The 27,477-nt window shown below is 44.2% G+C and overlaps 1 protein-coding gene across 1 annotated transcript in view; it reads right to left on the bottom strand.

Annotated features, from left to right (window-relative positions):
* vipr1b (vasoactive intestinal peptide receptor 1b) overlaps nt 1–27,477 on the bottom strand; it is a 316,767-nt gene that overhangs the window by 108,043 nt on the left and 181,247 nt on the right. Inside the window, exon 5 of the mRNA XM_064941134.1 lies at nt 990–1,087. Within this exon, the coding sequence (XP_064797206.1) occupies nt 990–1,087 (98 nt within the window). The remainder of the gene's footprint in view (nt 1–989; nt 1,088–27,477) is intronic.

Raw genomic sequence — 27,477 nt, 5'->3', positions numbered from 1 at the left:
CGCAGAGTTGGAGTCAATGAACAGCATTCTCAGATTGGTGTTCCTCTTTGTGATATCCCAGGAGGTCTACCCCTGGGGGTGGTAATAGAGGGGAGGTATGTGAGGTGACGTTGGCTCCCTCTGTTTTGAGTACACGAGCTGGGCACCCCGACACAGTTAGCTCCAAGTGGAGGAAACTAGGGGAAAGTGCCAACCAGCCGTGGAGGCCACATAAAAGGAGCACGATGGCACGACGCGAGAGAGAAGGGAGAGACCGACTCAGAGCCAAAGCTGAGAAGAAGGACCGAGCCAAACCTATGTGATTTTTCTGTCTTAGTAAAGTTGTGTTTGCGGACTAAAACCTCCCTGTCTCTGTTTTAATCTCTGCACGCTCAACCCAACACCCCACGGTTTACCACACTATTGTTTAGGTAGGAGAGGGCAGTGTGGGGTGCATTTGATAATGGTCGTCTATGGATCTGTCGTATGCACATTGGAGTGAGTCCAGGGTGTCTGGAATGATGGAGTTAATGTTTTCCCTAACCATCCTCTCAAAGCACTTCATGATTACAGATGTGAGTGATACAGGGCCGGAGTCACGGTGAAGCACTGGAGTTCTTGTGGACAGGATTGATGGTGGTCATCATAAAACATGTGGGGATTAAAGACTGGAACAAGGAGAGGTTGAAAATTACCGTGAATATGCCTACCAGCTGTTCAACGCATGGGCTGAGAACGTGCCCTAGAACATCATCCAGCTACCTGGCCTTGCGACTGTTGACCTGATTAAAGACCTTACTCACGTTGGCCTCGGAGATTGCCCAGTCCTTTGGGTATGACAATAGCAGGTAATTACCTGAAATTTACTCAGTATGACTATAGTAGGTATTTACCACCTGAAGATACTCAGTATGACTATAGTAGGTAGTTACCACCTGAAGATATTCAATAAGACTATTGTAGGTAGTTACCACCTGCAGATACTTAGTAAATCTATAGTAGGTATTTACCTGAAGATACTCAATATGACTATCGATGTGATGAGGGAGATCAGGGAGATGCTGTGTCCAACAGTGTAACCAATTTTCACCTGCCAGAAGAAGTTCCCCTGAGAAACACACACAACAAACAATAGTTAATTTTATAAATCACTTTGGATTATTCATATTTCCAACATACATGATCTCTTGATGCGCTAGGATCCAAGGATTTAGCCAGGAGTTGATGGACACAGTGTTTAGCCAGGAGTTTATAGACAGTGTTTAGCCAGGACTTGATAGACAGTGTTTAGCCAGGACTTGATAGACAGTGTTTAGCCAGGACTTGATAGACAGAGTGTTTCGCCCAGAGTTGATGGACAGTTGGAAGAGCGAATGAAATGGTACGTGGGAAATCCCAACTTCGCCTGAGTCATACAGGCAGAAGACATACACTCCTGAGTCCATGAGAACTAGGGCTGTCGCCGAATGCAAGCCATTATGATTGCATTTTCATTGACTAGAGTTAACCTTCCCAACAATCACATCACTAAGGTAAGGACCCTGGGACTGAACACCTCGTTCTTCATGGTACGCAAACCAAAAACTGATTTAATGTGTCATTCAGTTATGTAAAGAGTCATGTCATCATGGAATGATCTGTTACCAGAGGTTACTCCGTTATGTATAGAGTCATGTCATCATGGAATGATCTGTACCAGAGGTTACTCAGTTATGTATAGAGTCATGTCATCATGGAATGATCTGTTACTAGAGGTTACTCAGTTATGTATAGAGCCATGTCATCATGGAATGATCTGTTACCAGAGGTTACTCAGTTATGAATAGAGTCATGTCATCATGGAAATATCTGTACCAGAGGTTACTCAGTTATGTATAGAGTCATGTCATCATGGAAATATCTGTACCAGAGGTTACTCCGTTATGTATAGAGTCATGTCATCATGGAATGATCTGTTACCAGAGGTAACTCAGTTATGTATAGAGTCATGTCATCATGGAATGATCTGTACCAGAGGTTACTCAGTTATGTATAGAGTCATGTCATCATGGAATGCTCTGTTACTAGAGGTTACTCAGTTATGAATAGAGTCATGTCATCATGGAATGATCTGTTACTAGAGGTTACTCCGTTATGTATAGAGTCATGTCATCATGGAATGCTCTGTACCAGAGGTTACTCAGTTATGTATAGAGTCATGTCATCATGAAATGATCTGTACCAGAGGTTATTCAGTTATGTATAGAGTCATGTCATCATGGAATGATCTGTTACTAGAGGTTACTCAGTTATGTATAGAGCCATGTCATCATGGAATGATCTGTTACCAGAGGTAACTCAGTTATGAATAGAGTCATGTCATCATGGAATGATCTGTTACTCCGTTATGTATAGAGTCATGTCATCATGGAATGATCTGTTACTCAGTTATGAATAGAGTCATGTCATCATGGAATGATCTGTTACCAGAGGTAACTCAGTTATGAATAGAGTCATGTCATCATGGAATGATCTGTTACTCCGTTATGTATAGAGTCATGTCATCATGGAATGATCTGTTACTAGAGGTTACTCAGTTATGAATAGAGTCATGTCATCATGGAATGATCTGTTACCAGAGGTAACTCAGTTATGAATAGAGTCATGTCATCATGGAATGATCTATTACTCAGTTATGTATAGAGTCATGTCATCATGGAATGCTCTGTTACCAGATAAACTGTAGGTTACTCAGTTATATATAGGGGAGGCAGGGTAGCCTAGTGGTTAGAGCGTTGGACTAGTAATCGAAAGGTTGCAAGTTCAAATCCCTGAGCTGACAAGGTACAAATCTGTCGTTCTGCCCCTGAACAGGCAGTTAACCCACTGTTCCTAGGCCGTCATTGAAAATAAGAATTTGTTCTTAACTGACTTGCCTAGTAAAAATTAAGTAGACTGGTACTGTAGGTTACTCAGGTAAAACAGTTTTAGATTATTTTTACATAGGTATTCCTCTTGTCCAGATGGGATAGGGCAGTGTGATTGAGATTGCATCGTTTATGGACCTATTGGGGCAGTAAGCAAATTGGAGTGGGTCTAGGGTGTCAGGTAGGGTAGAGGTGATATGATCCTTAAATAGCTTCTCAAAGCACTTCATGATGACAGAAGTGAGTGCTACGGGGTGATCGTCATTTAGCTCAATTACCTTAGCGTTGGTGACAGGAACAGTGGTGGCCATCTTGAAGCATGTGAGCACAGCAGACTGGGATAGTGATTGATGGAATATGTCCGTAAACACACCAGACAGCTGTTCTGCGCATGCTCTGAGGACGCAGCTCGGGATTCTGTCTGGGCTGGTAGCCTTATGAAGGTTAACAAATGTAAATGTTTTACTTACGTTGGCCACGGAGAAGGAGAGCCCACAGGCTTTGGTAGCGGGCCATTTCAGTGGCACTGTATTGTCCTTAAAGCGAGCAAAATAGTTGTTTAATTTGTCTGGGAGCAAGAAGTCGATGTGTGGTTTTCTTTTTGTAATCCGTGATTGACTGTAGACCCTGCCACATACATCTTGTGTCTGAGCCGTTCAATTGCAACTCTACTTTGTCTCTATACTGACGCTTAGCTTGTTTGATTGCCTTGATGAGGGAATAACTACACTGTTTGTATTCGGTCATGTTTCCCGTCACCTTGCCCTGGTTAAAAGCAGTGGTTCGCGCTTTCAGTTTTGCTCAAATGATGCCATCAATCCACGGTTTCTGGTTAGGGAAGGTTTTAATAGTCACAATGGGTAAAACATCACAGATGTACTGGCTAATAAGCTCGCTCACCGAATCAGCGTATATGTCAATGTTATTGTCTGAAGCCACCCTGAACTTATCCCAGTCCACGTGATCAAAGCAATCTTGAAGCGTGGAATCCGATTGGATAGACCTGAGCAAGGGCGTTTCCTGTTCTAGATTCTGTCTATAGGCTGGGAGCAACAAAAAAGATTCATAGTCAGATTTTTTACCGAAGGGAGGGCTTTGTATGCATCGCTGAAGTTAGAGTAGCAATGATCCAGAATGCTACCAGCTCGTGTTGTGCATTCAATATGCTGATAGCATTTAGGCAGCCTTGTTCTCAGATTAGCTTTGTTAAAAACATTTCAACCACTCCACACATTTCTTGTTAACAAACTATAGTTTTGACAAGTCGGTTAGGACATCTACTTTGTACATGACAAGTACTTTTTTCAACAATTGTTTACAGACAGATTAATTCACTTACAAATCACTGCATCACAATTCCAGTGGGTCAGAAGTTTACATACAATAAGTTGAAAATTCCATAAAATGATGTCATGGCTTTAGAAGCTTCTGACTCAGTGCCTCTTTGCTTGACATCATGGGAAACTCAAAAGAAATCAGCCAAGACCTCAGAAAAAAAACTATAGACCTCCACAAGTCTGGTTCATCCTTGGGAGAAATTTCCGTTCATCTGTACAAACAATAGTAAGCAAGTATAAACACCACGGGACCACGCAGCCTTCACACCACTAAGGAAGGAGATGCATTCTGTCTCCTAGAGATGGATGTACTTTGGTGCAAAAAGTGCAAATCAATCCCAGAACAACAAAGGACCTTGTGAAGATGCTGGAGGAAATGGGTACAAAAGTATCTATATCCACAGTAAAATTAGTCCTATATCGACATAACCTGAAAGGTGGCTCAGCAAGGAAGAAGCCACTGCTCCAAAACTGCCATAAAAAGCCAAACTACGGTTTGCACCTGCACATGGGGACAAAGATCGTACTTTTTGGAGAAATGTCCTCTGGTCTGATGACACAAAAATATAACTGTTAAAAAGGGGGGGCTTGCAAGCTGAAGAACACCATTCCAACCGTGATGCAAAGAGGTGGCAGCATCATGTTGTGGGGGTGCTTTGCTGCAGGAGGGACTGGTGCAATTCACAAAATAGATGGCATTATGAGGAAAAAATTATGTGGCTATATTGAAGCAACATCTCAAGACATATGTCAGGAAGTTAAAGCTTGGTGGCAAATGAGTCTTCCAAATGGATAATGACCCCAAGCATACTTCCAAAGTTGTGGCAAAATTGCTTAAGGAAAACAAAGTCAAGGTATTGGAGTGGCCATCACAAAGCCCTGACCTCAATCCCATAGAAAATTTGTGGGCAGAACTGACAAAGCTTGTGCGAGCAAGGATGCCTACAAACCTGACTCAGTTACACCAGCTCTGTCAGGAGGAATGGGCCAAAATTCACCAAATTTATTGTGGGACGCTTGTGAAAGGCTACCCAAAACATTTGACCCAAGTTAAACAATTTAAAGGCAATGCTACCAAATACTAATTGAGCGTATGTAAACTTCTGACCCACTGGAAATGTGATGAAATAAATAAAAGCTGAAATAAATAATTATCCGTATTATTATTCTGACATTTCACATTCTTAAAATAAAGTGGTGATCCTAACTGACCTAAAACTGGGAATCTTTACTAGGATTAAATCTCAGGAATTTTGAAAAACTGAGTTTGAATGTATTTGGCTCAGGTGTATGTTAACTTCCAACTGCAACTGTAAATAGAGTCCAGTGAAGTTCCTTCAGGGCCGCCGAGGTGTCTGCTTAATAACCTTTTTGGGATAGGGGGCAGCATTTTCACATTTGGATGAATAGCGTGCCCAGAGTTAACTGCCTCCTACTCTGTTCCAGATGCTAATATATGCATATTATTATTAGTATTGGATAGAAAACACTCTGAAGTTTCTAAAACTGTTTGAATGATGTCTGCGAGTATAACAGAACTCATATGGCATGCAAAAACCTGAGAAATAACCCACCAGGAAGTGGGACATCTGTCCCGAGCTGCCCCTCTGTCCCTAGCTGCTCCTCAGTCCAGTGGGGTTCTGGGTGAGGACTACTAGGCCATGGTCGGCGGCGAGGGTGGACAATCCTAGGACGCGAGGATGGGGGACTAAGACATTCATAGAGTGGATTCCACGTCCCGAGCCGGAGCCGCCACCATGGACAGACGCCCACCCGGACCCTCCCTATTGTTTTGATGTGCGTCCGGGAGTCCGCACCTTAGGGGGGAGGGTTCTGTCACGCCCTGGTCTATATTTATTACGTTATCTTCATTTATTGAGTCAGGCCAGGGTGTGACATGGGTTTATTTGTAGTGTGTCTCGTCTTGGGGTTGTGTGGGGTGTACAGATTGGTCTATGGCTGCCTGAGGCGGTTCTCAATCAGTCAGGTGATTATCGTTGTATATAATAATATATAATATAATAATATATAATAATCGTTGTCTCTGATTGGGAACCGTATTTAGGTAGCCTGGGTTTCACTGTGTGTTTGTGGGTGATTGTTCCTGTCTCTGTGTTTGTTGCACCAGTCAGGGCTGTTTAGGTTTTCGATGTTTGTTGTTTTGTATTGTTCGTGTTTCGTCATAATTAAAGATGTATCGAACGAAGCACATTGCATTTTGGTCCGATCCTTATTCCACCTCTTCGTCAGAGAAGGAGGTAGAAGAAAGCCGTTACAGTTATACTGCAATTATACTGCAGTGTACAGCAGTTATACTGCACGCCATCTGCAATTATACTGCATTGTACAGTAGTTATACTGCACTCCATCTGCAATTATACTGCATTGTACAGCAGTTATACTTCACTCCATCTGCAATTATACTGCATTGTACAGCAGTTATACTACACTCCATCTGCAATTGTACTGCATTGTACAGTAGTTATACTGCACTCCATCTGCAATTATACTGCATTGTACAGCAGTTATACTTCACTCCATCTGCAATTGTACTGCATTGTACAGCAGTTATACTACACTCCATCTGCAATTATACTGCATTGTACAGCAGTTATACTTCACTCCATCTGCAATTGTACTGCATTGTACAGCAGTTATACTGCACTCCATCTGCAATTATACTGCATTGTACAGCAGTTATACTGCACTCCATCTGCAATTATACTGCATTGTACAGCAGTTATACTGCACTCCATCTGCAATTATACTGCATTGTAAGGCAGTTATACTGAACTCCATCTGCAATTATACTGCATTGTAAGGCAGTTATACTGTATTCCATCTTCAATTATACTGCATTGTAAGGCAGTTGTACTGCACTCCATCTGCAATTATAATGCAGTGTACAGCAATTATATTGCACTCCATCTGCAATTATACTGCATTGTACAGCAGTTATTCTGCACTCCATCTGCAATTATACTGCATTGTACAGCAGTTATACTGCATTCCATCTGCAATTATACTGCATTGTACAGCAGTTATTCTGCACTCCATCTGCAATTATACTGCATTGTACAGCAGTTATACTGCATTCCATCTGTAATTATACTGCATTGTACAGCAGTTATACTGCATTCCATCTGCAATTATACTGCATTGTAAGGCAGTTATACTGTATTCCATCTTCAATTATACTGCATTGTAAGGCAGTTGTACTGCACTCCATCTGCAATTATAATGCGGTGTACAGCAATTATATTGCACTCCATCTGCAATTATACTGCATTGTACAGCAGTTATACTGCATTCCATCTGTAATTATACTGCATTGTACAGCAGTTATACTGCACTCCATCTGTAATTATACTGCATTGTAAGGCAGTTATACTGTATTCCATCTTCAATTATACTGCATTGTAAGGCAGTTGTACTGCACTCCATCTGCAATTATAATGCAGTGTACAGCAATTATATTGCACTCCATCTGCAATTATACTGCATTGTACAGCAGTTATTCTGCACTACATCTGCAATTATACTGCATTGTACAGCAGTTATTCTGCACTCCATCTGCAATTATACTGCATTGTACAGCAGTTATACTGCATTCCATCTTCAATTATACTGCATTGTACAGCAGTTATTCTGCACTCCATCTGCAATTATACTGCAGTGTACAGCAATTATATTGCACTCCATCTGCAATTATACTGCATTGTACAGCAGTTATACTGCATTCCATCTGCAATTATACTGCATTGTACAGCAGTTATTCTGCACTCCATCTGCAATTATATTGCATTGTACAGCAGTTATTCTGCACTCCATCTGCAATTATACTGCATTGTACAGCAGTTATACTGCATTCCATCTGCAATTATACTGCATTGTACAGCAGTTATTCTGCACTCCATCTGCAATTATACTGCATTGTACAGCAGTTATACTGCATTCCATCTGTAATTATACTGCATTGTACAGCAGTTATACTGCACTCCATCTGCAATTATACTGCATTGTAAGGCAGTTATACTGTATTCCATCTTCAATTATACTGCATTGTAAGGCAGTTGTACTGCACTCCATCTGCAATTATAATGCAGTGTACAGCAATTATATTGCACTCCATCTGCAATTATACTGCATTGTACAGCAGTTATACTGCATTCCATCTGCAATTATACTGCATTGTACAGCAGTTATTCTGCACTCCATCTGCAATTATACTGCATTGTACAGCAGTTATACTGCATTCCATCTGTAATTATACTGCATTGTACAGCAGTTATACTGCACTCCATCTGCAATTATACTGCATTGTAAGGCAGTTTTACTGTATTCCATCTTCAATTATACTGCATTGTAAGGCAGTTGTACTGCACTCCATCTGCAATTATAATGCAGTGTACAGCAATTATATTGCACTCCATCTGCAATTATACTGCATTGTAAGGCAGTTGTACTGCACTCCATCTGCAATTATAATGCAGTGTACAGCAATTATATTGCACTCCATCTGCAATTATACTGCATTGTACAGCAGTTATTCTGCACTACATCTGCAATTATACTGCATTGTACAGCAGTTATACTGCACTCCATCTGCAATTATACTGCATTGTACAGCAGTTATACTGCATTCCATCTTCAATTATACTGCATTGTACAGCAGTTATTCTGCACTCCATCTGCAATTATACTGCAGTGTACAGCAATTATATTGCACTCCATCTGCAATTATACTGCATTGTACAGCAGTTATACTGCATTCCATCTGCAATTATACTGCATTGTACAGCAGTTATTCTGCACTCCATCTGCAATTATACTGCATTGTACAGCAGTTATACTGCATTCCATCTGTAATTATACTGCATTGTACAGCAGTTATACTGCACTCCATCTGCAATTATACTGCATTGTAAGGCAGTTATACTGTATTCCATCTTCAATTATACTGCATTGTAAGGCAGTTGTACTGCACTCCATCTGCAATTATAATGCAGTGTACAGCAATTATATTGCACTCCATCTGCAATTATACTGCATTGTACAGCAGTTATACTGCATTCCATCTGCAATTATTCTGCATTGTACAGCAGTTATTCTGCACTCCATCTGCAATTATACTGCATTGTACAGCAGTTATACTGCATTCCATCTGTAATTATACTGCATTGTACAGCAGTTATACTGCACTCCATCTGCAATTATACTGCATTGTAAGGCAGTTTTACTGTATTCCATCTTCAATTATACTGCATTGTAAGGCAGTTGTACTGCACTCCATCTGCAATTATAATGCAGTGTACAGCAATTATATTGCACTCCATCTGCAATTATACTGCATTGTACAGCAGTTATTCTGCACTCCATCTGCAATTATACTGCATTGTACAGCAGTTATTCTGCACTACATCTGCAATTATACTGCATTGTACAGCAGTTATACTGCATTCCATCTGAAATTATACTGCATTGTACAGCAGTTATTCTGCACTACATCTGCAATTATACTGCATTGTACAGCAGTTATACTGAAATATGGCTGCAATTATACTGCATTGTACAGCAGTTATACTGTACAGCAGTTATACTGCACTCCATCTGTAATTATACTGCATTGTACAGCAGTTATACTGCACTCCATCTGCAATTATACTGCATTGTACAGCAGTTATACTGAAATCTGGCTGCAATTATACTGCATTGTACAGCAGTTATACTGCACTCCATCTGCAATTATACTGCATTGTACAGCAGTTATACTGCACTCCATCTGTAATTATACTGTATTGTACAGCAGTTATACTGCACTCCATCTTTAATTATACTGCATTTTACAGCAGTTATACTGCACTCCATCTGCAATTATACTGCATTGTACAGCAGTTATACTGCACTCCATCTGTAATTATACTGCATTGTACAGCAGTTATACTGCACTCCATCTGCAATTATATTGCATTTTACAGCAGTTATACTGCACTCCATCTGCAATTATACTGCATTGTACAGCAGTTATACTGCACTCCATCTGCAATTATACTGCATTGTACAGCAGTTATACTGTATTCCATCTTCAATTATACTGCATTGTACAGCAGTTATACTGCACTCCATCTGTAATTATACTGCATTGTACAGCAGTTATACTGCACTCCATCTGTAATTATACTGCATTGTACAGCAGTTATACTGCACTCCATCTGCAATTATACTGCATTGTACAGTAGTTATACTGAATTCTGGCTGCAATCATTGTCCGTAAGGGCAGAAACAAATAGGCTTCCCAAAATAGCATGGTCACTGTGGTAGTACGTTTATTTTGATTGCCGATTTTGTTCATCTATCAAAATCACATCAGGTAGCCTAATTTCAGATGTATGTACAAGATTATTATGGAAATCTTTCTTCTTGCACAGCCATAAGCATTTAAATCAAACCTATTATATTAATGTGGCTGTGCATACTCAGTGCCAGCCGTGTTCCTATTGGTCAGTCAACAGGATCAGCTCGTTACACCAGACACACTACATGATAATGGCAACAAAATCTGACAGTGACAGAACTTTGTCGGAGCCGACAACTGCGCGCAGCAGTACTTAATCGGCAAACCTAGACCATGACACACTGAACGAGCCAACACATATGACAATCGTTGACAAGCTAAGATTCTGCCTACGACGTGGAAGGGTTGTCTGAGACTGCAAAATGGTGTCATAAAACGGCTAAAATTGTACCGTCTGCAAGGGCCTTTAGTCTGTGATTCACTGTCCAGCCATGTTGGATCTATTGACCTTCAGAGGAATACAGAACCCAGAAGGGAAGCTTAAAGAAGCATGTATCTTTCTCCAGAACATACAGTATTATGTGTGCATCCAAAAATTGCACACTATTCCCTATATAATGCACTACTTTTGACGAAAGATCTAAGGACCCTGTACCTTTCCAAGGTCCCTGTGTTTCAGCGGGAAGAACCTACTACTCAGGTCGGTATGTCTGGGATCGAGCCAAACGTTGGTGAATGTGTTAATACCCTCCAATTTCTACCACTCTACTACTACTATCCTCTCAGTACTACCACTCTACTACTACTACCGTCTCAGTACTACCACTCTACTACTATCCTCTCAGTACTACCACTCTACTACAACCCTCCAATTTCTACCACTCTACTACTACTACCGTCTCAGTACTACCACTCTACTACTATCCTCTCAGTACTACCAGTCTACTACTACTACCCTCTCAGTACTACCACTCTACTACTACCCTCTCAGTACTACCACTCTACTACTACCCTCTCAGTACTACCACTCTACTACTACTACCGTCTCAGTACTACCACTCTACTACTATACTCTCAGTACTACCACTCTACTACTATACTCTCAGTACTACCACTCTACTACTACTACCCTCTCAGTACTACCACTCTACTACAACCCTCCAATTTCTACCACTCTACAACTACTATCCTCTCAGTACTACCACTCTACTACTACTACCCTCTCAGTACTACCACTCTACTACAAGCCTCCAATTTCTACCACTCTACTACTACTACTCTCTCAGTACTACCACTCTACTAGAACCCTCCAATTTCTACCACTCTACTACTACTATCCTCTCAGTACTACCACTCTACTACTACTATCCTCTCAGTACTACCACCCTACTACTACTGTCCTCTCAGTACTACAACTCTACTACTACTATCCTCTAGGTACTACCACTCTACTACAACCCTCCCATTACTACCATTCTACTACTACTACCCTCCCATTACTACCACTCTACTACTACTATCCTCTCAGTACTACCACTCTACTACTACTACCCTCTCAGTAATACCACTCTACTACAACCCTCCCATTACTACCATTCTACTACTACTACCCTCCCATTACTACCACTCTACTACTACTATACTCTCAGTACTACCAAATCAAATCAAATCAAATTTTATTTGTCACATACACATGGTTAGCAGATGTTAATGTGAGTGTAGCGAAATGCTTGTGCTTCTAGTTCCGACAATGCAGTAATAACCAACAAGTAATCTAACTAACAATTCCAAAACTACTGTCTTATACACACAAGTGTAAGGGGATAAAGAATATGTACATAAAGATATATGAATGAGTGATGGTACAGAGCAGCATAGGCAAGATACAGTAGATGGTATCGAGTACAGTATATACATATGAGATGAGTATGTAAACAAAGTGGCATAGTTAAAGTGACTAGTGATACATGTATTACATAAGGATGCAGTCGATGATATAGAGTACAAAATATACGTATACATATGAGAAGAATAATGTAGGGTATGTAAACATTATATTAGGTAGCATTGTTTAAAGTGGCTAGTGATATATTTTACATCATTTCCCATCAATTCCCATTATTAAAGTGGCTGGAATTGAGTCAGTGTGTTGGCAGCAGCCACTATATGTTAGTGGTGGCTGTTTAACAGTCTGATGGCCTTGAGATAGAAGCTGTTTTTCAGTCTCTCGGTCCCAGCTTTGATGCACCTGTACTGACCTCGCCTTCTGGATGATAGCGGGGTGAACAGGCAGTGGCTCGGGTGGTTGTTGTCCTTGATGATCTTTATGGCCTTCCTGTAACATTGGGTGGTGTAGGTGTCCTGGAGGGCAGGTAGTTTGCCCCCGGTAATGCGTTGTGCAGACCTCACTACCCTCTGGAGAGCCTTACAGCTGTGGGCGGAGCAGTTTCCGTACCAGGCGGTGATACAGCCCGCCAGGATGCTCTCGATTGTGCATCTGTAGAAGTTTGTGAGTGCTTTTGGTGACAAGCCAAATTTCTTCAGTCTCAAATCAAATCAAATCAAAAGTCTCCTGAGGTTGAAGAGGAGCTGCTGCACTTTCTTCACAATGCTGTCTGTGTGGGTGGACCAATTCAGGTTGTCAGTGATGTGTATGCCGAGGAACTTAAAACTTACTACCCTCTCCACTACTGTTCCAACGATGTGGATAGGGGGGTGTTCCCTCTGCTGTTTCCTGAAGTCCACAATCATCTCCTTAGTTTTGTTGACGTTGAGTGTGAGGTTATTGTCCAGACACCACACTCCGAGGGCCCTCACCTCCTCCCTGTAGGCCGTCTCGTCGTTGTTGGTAATCAAGCCTACCACTGTTGTGTCGCCCGCAAACTTGATGATTGAGTTGGAGGCGTGTATGGCCACGCAGTTGTGGGTGAACAGGGAGTACAGGAGAGGGCTCAGAACGCACCCTTGTGGGGCCCCAGTGTTGAGGATCCGCGGGGTGGAGATGTTGTTGCCTACCCTCACCACCTGGGGGCGGCCCGTCAGGAATCCAGTACCCAGTTGCACAGGGCGGGGTCGAGACCCAGGGTCTCGAGCTTGATGACGAGCTTGGAGGGTACTATGGTGTTAAATGCCGAGCTGTAGTCGATGAACAGCATTCTCACATAGGTATTCCTCCTGTCCAGATGGGTTAGGGCAGTGTGCAGTGTGGTTGAGATTGCATCGTCTGTGGACCTTTTTGGGCGGTAAGCAAATTGGAGTGGGTCTAGGGTGTCAGGTAGGGTGGAGGTGATATGGTCCTTGACTAGTCTCTCAAAGCACTTCATGATGACGGAAGTGAGTGCTACGGGGCGGTAGTCGTTTAGCTCAGTTACCTTAGCTTTCTTGGGAACAGGAACAATGCTGGCCCTCTTGAAGCATGTGGGAACAGCAGACTGGTATAGGGATTGATTGAATATGTCCGTAAACACACCAGCCAGCTGGTCTGCGCATGCTCTGAGGGCGCGGCTGGGGATGCCGTCTGGGCCTGCAGCCTTGCAAGGGTTAACACGTTTAAATGTTTTATTCACCTCGGCTGCAGTGAAGGAGAGTCTGCATGTTTTCGTTGCAGGCCGTGTCAGTGGTACTGTATTGTCCTCAAAGCTGGCAAAAAAGTTATTTAGTCTGCCTGGGAGCAAGACATCCTGGTCCGTGACTGGGCTGGTTTTCTTTTTGTAATCTGTGATTGACTGTAGACCCTGCCACATACCTCTTGTGTCTGAGCCGTTGAATTGAGATTCTACTTTGTCTCTATACTGACGCTAAGCTTGTTTGATTGCCTTGGGGAGGGAATAGCTACACTGTTTGTATTCGGTCATGTTTCCGGTCACCTTGCCCTGATTAAAAGCAGTGGTTCGCGCTTTCAGTTTCACGCGAATGCTGCCATCAATCCACGGTTTCTGGTTTGGGAATGTTTTAATCGTTGCTATGGGAAAGACATCTTCAACGCACGTTCTAATGAACTCACACACCGAATCAGCGTATTCGTCAATGTTGTTGTCTGACGCAATACGAAACATATCCCAGTCCACGTGATGGAAGCAGTCTTGGAGTGTGGAATCAGATTGGTCAGACCAGTGTTGGACAGACCTCAGCGTGGGAGCTTCTTGTTTTAGTTTCTGTCTGTAGGCAGGGATCAACAAAATGGAGTCAGCTTTTCCAAAAGGAGGGCGGGGCAGGGCCTTATATGCGTCGCGGAAGTTAGAATAGCAATGATCCAAGGTTTTGCCAGACCTGGTTGCGCAATCGATATGCTGATACCATTTAGGGAGTCTTGTTTTCAGATTAGCCTTGTTAAAATCCCCAGCTACAATGAATGCAGCATCAGGATGTATGGATTCCAGTTTGCAAAGAGTCAAATAAAGTTTGTTCAGAGCCATCGATGTGTCTGCTTGAGGGGGAATATATACGGCTGTGATTATAATCAAAGATAATTCCGTTGGTAGATAATGCGGTCGACATTTGATTGTGAGGAATTCTAAATCAGGTGAACAGAAGGACTTGAGTTCCTGTATGTTTTTGTGACAACACCACGTCTCGTTAGCCATAAGGCATACGCCCCCGCCCCTCTTCTTACCAGAAAGATGTTTGTTTCTGTCGGCACGATGCGTGGAGAAACCTGCTGGCTGCACCGACTCCGATAGCGTCTCTCCAATGAGCCATGTTTCCGTGAAGCAAAGAACGTTACAGTCTCTGATGTCCCTCTGGAATGCTACCCTTGCTCGGATTTCATCAACCTTGTAGTCAAGAGACTGGACATTGGCGAGAAGTATACTACCACTCTACTACTACTATCCTCTCAGTACTACCACTCTACTACGACTATCCTCTCAGTACTACCACTCTACTACTACTATCCTCTCAGTACTACCACTCTACTACTACTATCCTCTCAGTACTACCACTCTACTACAATCTTCCAATTACTACCACTCTACTACTACTATCCTCTCAGTACTACCACTCTACTACAACCCTCCAATTACTACCACTCTACTACTACTACCACTCTACTACTACCCTCCCAGTACTACCACTCTACTACTACTACCCTCTCAGTACTACCACTCAACTACTACCCTCCCATTACTAGAACTCTACTACTACTACCCTTCAATTACTACCACTCTACTACTACTACCCTCTCAGAACTACCACTCTACTACAACCCTCCAATTACTACCACTCTACTACTACTACCCTCCCATTACTACCACTCTACTACAACGCTCCAATTACTACCACTCTACTACTACTATCCTCCCATTACTACCACCCTACTACTACCCTCCCATTACTACCACTCTACTACTACCCTCCCAGTACTACCACTCTACTACTACCCTCCCAGTACTACAACTCTACTACTACTACCCTCCCATTACTACCACTCTACTACTACCCTCCCAGTACTACCCCTCTACTACTACTATCCTCCCAGTAGTACCACTCTACTACTACCCTCCCAGTACTACCACTCTACTACTACTACCCTTCCATTAATACCACTCTACTACTACTATCCTCCCATTACTACCACCCTACCACTACCCTCCCATTACTACCACTCTACTACTACTACCCTCCCATTACTACCACTCGACAACAACCCTCCCATTAATACCACTCTACTACTACTACCCTCCAATTACTACCATTAATACCACTCCACTACTACTACCCTCCCAGTACTACCACTCTACTACTACTACCCTCCCATTACTACCACTCTACTACTACCCTCCCATTACTACCACTCTCCTACTACCCTCTAATTACTACCACTCTACTACTACTACCCTCCCATTACTACCGCTTTACTACTACTACCCTCCCAGTACTACCACTCTACTACTACTTCCCTCCCATTACTACCACTCTACTACTACTACCCTCCCATTACTACCACTCTACTACTACTACCCTCCCAGTACTACCACTCTACTACTACTACCCTCCCATTACTACCACTCTACTACTACCCTCCCATTTCTACCACTCTACTACTACCCTCCCATTACTAGAACTCTACTACTACTACCCTCCAATTACTACCACTCTACTACTACTACCCTCTCAGAACTACCACTCTACTACAACCCTCCAATTACTACCACTCTACTACTACTACCCTACCATTACTACCACTCTACTACAACCCTCCAATTACTACCACTCTACTACTACTATCCTCCCATTACTACCACCCTACTACTACCCTCCCATTACTACCACTCTACTACTACTACCTTCCATTTACTAGAACTCTACTACTACTATCCTCCCATTACTACCACCCTACCACTACCCTCCCATTACTACCACTCTACTACTACTACCCTCCCATTACTACCACTCGACAACAACCCTCCCATTAATACCACTCTACTACTACTACCCTCCAATTACTACCATTACTACCACTCCACTACTACTACCCTCCCAGTACTACCACTCTACTACTACTACCCTCCCATTACTACCACTCTACTACTACCCTCCCATTACTACCACTCTCCTACTACCCTCTAATTACTACCACTCTACTACTACTACCCTCCCATTACTACCACTTTACTACTACTACCCTCCCAGTACTACCACTCTACTACTACTTCCCTCCCATTACTACCACTCTACTACTACTACCCTCCCATTACTACCACTCTACTACTACTACCCTCCCAGTACTACCACTCTACTACTACTACCCTCCCATTACTACCACTCTACTACTACCCTCCCATTTCTACCACTCTACTACTACCCTCCCATTACTAGAACTCTACTACTACTACCCTCCAATTACTACCACTCTACTACTACTACCCTCTCAGAACTACCACTCTACTACAACCCTCCAATTACTACCACTCTACTACTACTACCCTACCATTACTACCACTCTACTACAACCCTCCAATTACTACCACTCTACTACTACTATCCTCCCATTACTACCACCCTACTACTACCCTCCCATTACTACCACTCTACTACTACTACCTTCCATTTACTAGAACTCTACAACTACTACCCTCCCATTAATACCACTCTACTACTGCCCTCCCATTAATACCACTCTACTACTACCCTCCCAGTACTACCACTCTACTACTACCCTCCCAGTACTACCACTCTACTACTACTACCCTCCCATTACTACCCCTCTACTACTACCCTCTCAGTACTACCCCTCTACTACTACTATCCTCCCAGTAGTACCACTCTACTACTACCCTCCCAGTACTACCACTCTACTACTACTACCCTTCCATTAATACCACTCTACTACTACTATCCTCCCATTACTACCACCCTACCACTACCCTCCCATTACTACCACTCTACTACTACTACCCTCCTATTACTACCACTCTACTACAACCCTCCCATTAATACCACTCTACTACTACTACCCTCCAATTACTCCCATTACTACCACTCTACTACTACTACCCTCGCATTACTACCACTCTACTACTACTACCCTCCCATTACTACCACTCTACTACTACCCTCCCAGTACTACCACTCTACTACTACTACCCTCCCATTACTACCACTCTACTACTACCCTCACATTACTACCACTCTCCTACTACCCTCTCATTACTACCACTCTACTATTACTACCCTCCCATTACTACCACTTTACTACTACTACCCTCCCAGTACTACCACTCTACTACAACCCTCCAATTACTACCACTCTACTACTACTACCCTACCATTACTACAACTCTACTACAACCCTCCAATTACTACCACTCTACTACTACTATCCTCCCATTACTACCACCCTACTACTACCCTCCCATTACTACCACTCTACTACTACTACCTTCCATTTACTAGAACTCTACAACTACTACCCTCCCATTAATACCACTCTACTACTGCCCTCCCATTAATACCACTCTACTACTACCCTCCCAGTACTACCACTCTACTACTACCCTCCCAGTACTACCACTCTACTACTACTACCCTCCCATTACTACCCCTCTACTACTACCCTCTCAGTACTACCCCTCTACTACTACTATCCTCCCAGTAGTACCACTCTACTACTACCCTCCCAGTACTACCACTCTACTACTACTACCCTTCCATTAATACCACTCTACTACTACTATCCTCCCATTACTACCACCCTACCACTACCCTCCCATTACTACCACTCTACTACTACTACCCTCCTATTACTACCACTCTACTACAACCCTCCCATTAATACCACTCTACTACTACTACCTCCAATTACTCCCATTACTACCACTCTACTACTACTACCCTCGCATTACTACCACTCTACTACTACTACCCTCCCATTACTACCACTCTACTACTACCCTCCCAGTACTACCACTCTACTACTACTACCCTCCCATTACTACCACTCTACTACTACCCTCCCATTACTACCACTCTCCTACTACCCTCTCATTACTACCACTCTACTATTACTACCCTCCCATTACTACCACTTTACTACTACTACCCTCCCAGTACTACCACTCTACTACTACTACCCTCCCATTACTACCACTCTACTACTACTACCCTCCCAGTACTACCACTCTACTATTACTACCCTCCCATTACTACCACCCTACTGCTACCCTCCCATTACTACCACTCTCCTACTACCCTCCCATTACTACCACTCTACTACTACCCTCACAGTACTACCACTCTACTACTACCCTCCCATTACTACCACCCTACTGCTACCCTCCCATTACTACCACTCTACTACTACTACCCTCCCAGTACTACCACTCTACTATTACTACCCTCCCATTACTACCACCCTACTGCTACCCTCCCATTACTACCACTCTCCTACTACCCTCCCATTACTACCACTCTACTACTACCCTCACAGTACTACCACTCTACTATTACTACCCTCCCATTACTACCACTTTACTACTACTACCCTCCCATTACTACCACTCTACTACTACCCTCCCAGTACTACCACTCTACTACTACTACCCTCCCAGTACTACCACTCTACTACTACTATCCTCCCATTACTATCACTCTACTACTACCCTCCCAGTACTACCACTCTACTACTACTACCCTCCCAGTACTACCACTCTACTGCTACCCTCACAGTACTAAGACTCTTCTTCTCTGGCATTCCAAAGTTGTTTCAGCGTCATCTCTTAGCTGGTTTCTGACATTTATAATGGATGTTTTGGAGGTTAAGAGAGCCACATCCCTAACCAAAGGAGGTGTCACACACTTCAGGCTCCGACATCAAATTCCTTTTAAAGTCAGTCACAGCCAGATCCCCCTGGACTCAGTTATCTTGAATACTAATGATACCACCTCAGTGGTTGGACGAGCTGAGAGCTGGGGGGGGGGGGGTGAGAGAGTGGAAAGTAGCGGAAAGTAGTGGAGAGTAGCGTAGCGTGGCCGAGCCCCCACTGAGAAAGCTTTTAACACCATATAGAGGACATTCACTTCACTGATCAGACTGTTGTGACCATGAGCCAGATGACCTCAGAGGAGAATGTATGAGCCACAGTGACTGTATGACAGAGTGAATTTATGAGCCACAGTAAATGTATCACAGAGTGAATGTATGAGCCACAGACTCCAGAGCAGCCTCCAGAGCAGCCTGGAGCAGAGGAGCCTCCAGAGCAGCCTGGAGCAGAGCAGCCTCCAGAGCAGCCTGGAGCAGAGCAGACTCCAGAGCAGCCTCCAGAGCAGCCAGGAGCAGAGCAGCCTCCAGAGCAGCCTGGAGCAGAGCAGCCTCCAGAGCAGCCTCCAGAGCAGCCTGGAGCAGAGCAGCCTCCAGAGCAGCCTCCAGAGTAGCCTGGAGCAGAGCAGCCTCCAGAGCAGCTTCCAGAGCAGCCTGGAGCAGAGCAGCCTCCAGAGCAGCCTGGAGCAGAGCAGCCTCCAGAGCAGCTCCCAGAGCAGCCTGGAGCAGAGGCGCCTCCAGAGCAGACTCCAGAGCAGCCTCCAGAGCAGCCTGGAGCAGAGCAGCCTCCAAATCAGCCTCCAGAGCAGCCTGGAGCAGAGCAGACTCCAGAGCAGCCTGGAGCAGAGCAGCCTCCAGAGCAGCCTCCAGAGCAGCCTGGAGCAGAGCAGTCTCCAGAGCAGCCTCCAAAGCAGCCTGGAGCAGAGCAGCCTCCAGAGCAGCCTCCAGGGCAGCCTCCAGAGCAGCCTGGAGCAGAGCAGCCTCCAGAGCAGCCTCCAGAGCAGCCTGGAGCAGAGCAGCCTCCAGAGAAGCCTCGAGAGCAGCCTCCAAAGCAGCCTGGAGCAGAGCAGCCTCCAGAGCAGCCTGGAGCAGAGAAGCCTCCAGAGCAGCCTGGTGCAAAGCAGTCTCCAGAGCAGCCTGGAGCAGAGCAGCCTCCAGAGCAGCCTCCAGAGCAGCCTGGAGCAGAGCAGCCTCCAGAGAAGTCTCGAGAGCAGCCTCCAAAGCAGCCTGGAGCAGAGCAGCCTCCAGAGCAGCCTGGAGCAGAGCAGCCTCCAGAGCAGCCTCCAGAGCAGCCTGGAGCAGAGCAGCCTCCAGAGCAGCCTCCAGAGCAGCCTGGAGCAGAGCAGCCTCCAGAGCAGCCTGGAGCAAAGCCGTCTCCAGAGCAGCCTCCAGAGCAGCCTGGAGCAGAGTTGCCTCCAGAGCAGTCTGGAGCAGAGCAGCCTCCAGAGCAGCCTCCAGAACAGCCTAGAGCAGAGCAGCCTCCAGAGTAGCCTCCAGAGCAGCCTGGAGCAGAGCAGCCTCCAGAGCAGCCTGGAGCAAAGCAGTCTCCAGAGCAGCCTCCGAAGCAGCCTGGAGCAGAGCAGCCTCCAGAGCAGCCTCCAGATTAGCCTCCAGAGCAGCCTGGAGCAGAGCAGCCTCCAGGGCAGCCTGGAGCAGAGCAGCCTCCAGAGCAGCCTTCAGAGCAGCCTGGAGCAGAGCAGCCTCCAGAGCAGCCTGGAGCAGAGCAGCCTCCAGAGCAGCCTGGAGCAGAGCAGCCTCCAGAGCAGACTCCAGAGCAGCCTGGAGCAGAGCAGCCTCCAGCTGCTAATGTGTTTGCATTCATGCTGATCAATAAGATTAGAGCCCTTAGATTGCACTGACTGTCTGAAGCCTTGGAGGAAATGTGATGAGGAGAGAAAGACAAAGAGAAGTGACCTAATCTTGTCAATGTGGATCAACAACGTTCTGTTCTTTCTCAACAAACAGGATGGATACTGAAATTCTGGTACACTGTGGTTCTCTATAATTTTGGAACAGTGTGTGTGGTTCTGGAACAATGTGGTTCTCTATTGTTCTGGAACACTGTGGTTATCTATCACTCTGGAACAATGTGGTTCTCTATCATTTTGGAACACTGTTGTTCTCTATCGATTTGGAAAACTGTGGTTCTCTATCATTTTGGAACACTGTGGATCTCTTTCAATTTGGAACACTGTGGTTCTCTATCATTCTGGAACACTGTGGTTCTCTATCGTTCTGGAACACTGTTGTTCTCTATCGATTTGGAAAACTGTGGTTCTCTATCATTTTGGAACAGTGTGTGTGGTTCTGGAACAATGTGGTTCTCTATCGTTCTGGAACAATGTGGATCTCTTTCAATTTGGAACACTGTGGTTCTCTATCATTCTGGAACACTGTGGTTCTCTATCAATTTGGAACACTGTGGTTCTCTATCATTTTGGAACAGTGTGTGTGGTTCTGGAACAATGTGGTTATTTATCACTCTGGAACAATGTGGTTCTCTATCATTTTGGAACATTGTCATTCTCTATCATTTTGGAACACTGTGGATCTCTTTCAATTTGGAACACTGTGGTTCTCTGTCATTTTGGAACACTGTGGTTCTCTATCATTTTGGAACACTGGTTCTCTATCATTTTGGAACAGTGTGTGTGGTTCTGGAACAATGTGGTACTCTATCATTCTGGAACAGTGTGCTTCTCTATCATTCTAGAGCACTGTGGTTCTCTATCATTCTGGAACACTGTGGTTCTCTATCATTCTTGAACAGTGTGGTTCTCTATCATTCTTGAACAGTGTGGTTCTCTATCATTCTGGAACACTCTGGTTCTGTGTTTCTGGTTCAGTACACTTTAGGTCTGTGTGTTATTCAGAGTGTTTCTGTATCCTGTAGACAGTCTATGAATCACGTGTCAAACAACTGGCCTTGGAGCCCATTCAATCCAGCATATATTCATTATTTGTTTTCGGGGGGGGGACAATCTCAATCAATACTGCAATTACTTAAACCAAATAATGAAAACTGTGTAGAAATTATAATGGACCTACATTTACAGTCTTCTCACTCACAACAGTCATTTACAGTCTCTTCACTCTGTCCAACTTGCTAACAGTCTTTGAAACTGAATGTAGCCAGCAGGGAAAAGGAGTTTGACACCCCATCAATGAATATTCCATCAGTAGGTTGATCAGACTCTGCAGGATTGAAGTGAACGGAAATATTCATATCAACGTCATAAGAGGTCTTCATGACATCATATAGAGAAAAAAAATCACACACTATTCTATTATCTAATCTATAATTTCATTTTCAATACATATGCATCAGCCAAGTAAAGCCCCCCATTGTCACTGGGATACAGCCAATCGCTCAATGACTTGTAGATGTAGAAAAGATAATAGAGACATTATATTGAGCTGTGATCTGCTGCAGCTAGCGGCTGAGGTAACGATGATGAGCCACAACGGAAAGGGCCAGATATAGAGAGAGATCCACGACACCAGGAGATCCTCATGACCATTTCTAGTCAAACCAGACTGACTGCCAACCACAGAGAAACTAAAGAGATTGTTCTCTCTTCTCTCTCCTCACTGTCGTTGATGCTTCGCTACTGGGTTCTATTCCTGAGCAGGCAGACTTTTATTGTGATTTATTCAGTAAGTACCAGACAAATAGACAGACAGACAGGCAGACAGGCAGACAGGCAGGCAGGCGGGCAGGCGGGCAGGCGGGCGGGCGGGCGGGCGGGCGGACGGGCGGGCGGGCGGACGGACGGGAACCACACATGCGGAAATCACCCGTTCACCTACTCTGCGTCTCACAAAGACATAGCGGTTGGAACTAAAAATTGCAAATTTGGATTCATCAGACGGATTTCCACCGGTCTAATGTGTCCATTGCTCATGTTTCTTGTACCAAGCAAGTCTCTTCTTATTTTTGGTGTCCTTTAGTAGTTGTTTCTTTGCACCAATTCAACCATTCACGCAGTCTCCTCTGAACAGTTGATGTTGAGATGTGTCTGTTACTTGAACTCTGTGAAGCATTTATTTGGGCTGCAATCTGATGCTGGTAACTCTAATGAACTTATCCTCTGCAGTAGAGGTAACTCTGGGTCTTCCGTTCCTGTGGCGGTTCTCATGAGAGCCATTTTCACCATAGCACTTGATGGTTTTTGCAACTGCATTTAAAGAAACTTTCAAAGTTTTTGACATTTTCTATATTGACTGTCCTTCATGCTTTAAAGTAATGATGGGCTGTTGTTTCTCTTTGCTTACTTGAGCTGTTCTTGCCATAATATGGAATGGGTATTTTACCAAATAGGGCCATCTTCTGTATACCACCCATACCATGTCACAACACAACTGATTGGCTCAAATACATTAAGAAGGAAAGAAGTTCCACAAATTAACTTTTAACAAGGCACACCTGTTAATTGAAATGCATGCCAGGTGACTACCGCATGAAGCTGGTTGAGAGAGTGCCAAGAGTGTGCAAAGCTGTCATCAAGGCAAAGGGTGGCTACTTTGAAGAATCTCAAATATATTTTGATTTGTTTAACACTTATGTGGTTACTACATGATTCTGTATGTGTTATTTCATAGTTTTGATATCGTCACTATTATTCTACAATGTAGAAAATAGTAAAATAAAATAAACCTTGAATGAGTAGGTGTGTCCAAACTTTTGACTGGTCCTGTATGTATACAGTACCTTCAGAAGGTTTTAAGACCCCTTGACTTTTTCCACATTTTGTTAGGTTACAGCCTTATTCTACAATGTTAAATACTTTTCCCCCCTAATCAATCAACACTCAAAACCCATGACAAAGCAGAAACATTTTTTTTGACATTTGTGCTAATTTAAACCAATTTAAATATGAAATATACTACTTTTACATAAGTATTGTGACCCTTTACTCAGTAGTTTGTTGAAGCACCTTTGGCAGCGATTACAAATCAAATCAAATGTTATGAATACAGCAGGTACAGGCCATTAACCAACAAAGTAGTTCAAGAAAGAGTAAGATAATATTTACAAAATAAAGTAAAGTAAAAATAAAAAGAGTAACACAATAAAAATATCAATACAGAGGCTATATACAGGGGTTACCTGTACAGAGTCAATGTGGAGGCTATATACAGGGGTTACCTGTACAGAGTCAATGTGGAGGCTATATACAGGGGTTACCTGTACAGAGTCAATGTGGAGGCTATATACAGGGGGTACCAGTACAGAGTCAATGTGGAGGCTATATACAGGGGTTACCTGTACAGAGTCAATGTGGAGGCTATATACAGGGGTTACCTGTACAGAGTCAATGTGGAGGCTATATACAGTGGTTACCGGTACAGAGTCAATGTGGAGGCTATATACAGGGGGTACCAGTACAGAGTCAATGTGGAGGCTATATACAGGGTATTACGGTACAGAGTCCATGTGGAGGCTATATACAGGGGTTACCTGTACAGAGTCAATGTGGAGGCTATATACAGGGGGTACCTGTACAGAGTCAATGTGGAGGCTATATACAGGGTATTACGGTACAGAGTCCATGTGGAGGCTATATACAGGGGGCACCGGTACAGAGTCAATGTGGAGGCTATATACAGGGGGTACTGGTACAGAGTCAATGTGGAGGCTATATACAGGGGTTACCTGTACAGAGTCAATGTGGAGGCTATATACAGGGGGTACCAGTACAGAGTCAATGTGGAGGCTATATACAGGGGGTACCTGTACAGAGTCAATGTGGAGGCTATATACAGGGGGTACCGGTACAGAGTCAATGTGGAGGCTATATACAGGGGTTACCTGTACAGAGTCAATGTGGAGGCTATATACAGGGGGTACCAGTACAGAGTCAATGTGGAGGCTATATACAGGGGGTACCGGTACAGAGTCAATGTGGAGGCTATATACAGGGGGTACCAGTACAGAGTCAATGTGGAGGCTATATACAGGGGTTACCAGTACAGAGTCAATGTGGAGGCTATATACAGGGGTTACCGGTGCAGAGTCAATGTGTAGGCTATATACAGGGGTTACCGGTGCAGAGTCAATGTGGAGGCTATATACAGGGGGTACAGAGTCAATGTGGAGGCTATATACAGGGGGTACCAGTACAGAGTCAATGTGGAGGCTATATACAGGGGGTACCGGTACAGAGTCAATGTGGAGGCTATATACAGGGGTTACCTGTACAGAGTCAATGTGGAGGCTATATACAGGGGGTACCGGTACAGAGTCAATGTGGAGGCTATATACAGGGGGCACCGGTACAGAGTCAATGTGGAGGCTATATACAGGGGGTACCAGTACAGAGTCAATGTGGAGGCTATATACAGGGGTTACCAGTACAGAGTCAATGTGGAGGCTATATACAGGGGTTACCGGTGCAGAGTCAATGTGGAGGCTATATACAGGGGTTACCGGTGCAGAGTCAATGTGGAGGCTATATACAGGGGTTACCTGTACAGAGTCAATGTGGAGGCTATATACAGGGGGTACCAGTACAGAGTCAATGTGGAGGCTATATACAGGGGGTACCGGTACAGAGTCAATGTGGAGGCTATATACAGGGGGTACCAGTACAGAGTCAATGTGGAGGCTATATACAGGGGTTACCAGTACAGAGTCAATGTGGAGGCTATATACAGGGGTTACCGGTGCAGAGTCAATGTGGAGGCTATATACAGGGGTTACCGGTGCAGAGTCAATGTGGAGGCTATATACAGGGGGTACAGAGTCAATGTGGAGGCTATATACAGGGGGTACCAGTACAGAGTCAATGTGGAGGCTATATACAGGGGGTACCGGTACAGAGTCAATGTGGAGGCTATATACAGGGGTTACCTGTACAGAGTCAATGTGGAGGCTATATACAGGGGGTACCGGTACAGAGTCAATGTGGAGGCTATATACAGGGGGCACCGGTACAGAGTCAATGTGGAGGCTATATACAGTGGTTACCAGTACAGAGTCAATGTGGAGGCTATATACAGGGGGTACCAGTACAGAGTCAATGTGGAGGCTATATACAGTGGTTACCAGTACAGAGTCAATGTGGAGGCTATATACAGGGGGTACCAGTACAGAGTCAATGTGGAGGCTATATACAGTGGTTACCAGTACAGAGTCAATATGGAGGCTATATTCAGGGGGTACCAGTACAGAGTCAATGTGGAGGCTATATACAGTGGTTACCAGTACAGAGTCAATGTTGAGGCTATATACAGGGGGAACCAGTACAGAGTCAATGTGGAGGCTGTATACAGGGGTACTGGTACAGAGTCAATGTGGAGGCTATATACAGGGGGTACCAGTACAGAGTCAATGTGGAGGCTATATACAGTGGTTACCGGTACAGAGTCAATGTGGAGGCTATATACAGGGGTTACCTGTACAGAGTCAATGTGGAGGCTATATACAGGGGGTACCAGTACAGAGTCAATGTGGAGGCTATATACAGGGGGTACCAGTACAGAGTCAATGTGGAGGCTATATACAGGGGGTACCAGTACAGAGTCAATGTGGAGGCTATATACAGGGGTTACCAGTACAGAGTCAATGTGGAGGCTATATACAGGGGTTACCGGTGCAGAGTCAATGTGTAGGCTATATACAGGGGTTACCGGTGCAGAGTCAATGTGGAGGCTATATACAGGGGGTACAGAGTCAATGTGGAGGCTATATACAGGGGGTAC

Source organism: Oncorhynchus masou, chromosome 28 (genome assembly GCF_036934945.1).
Source record: "Oncorhynchus masou masou isolate Uvic2021 chromosome 28, UVic_Omas_1.1, whole genome shotgun sequence".
Classification (NCBI taxonomy): Eukaryota; Metazoa; Chordata; class Actinopteri; order Salmoniformes; family Salmonidae; genus Oncorhynchus; species Oncorhynchus masou.
The sequence above is the reverse complement of the archived record's forward strand: the minus strand, read 5'-3'. Positions and strand labels throughout refer to the sequence as shown.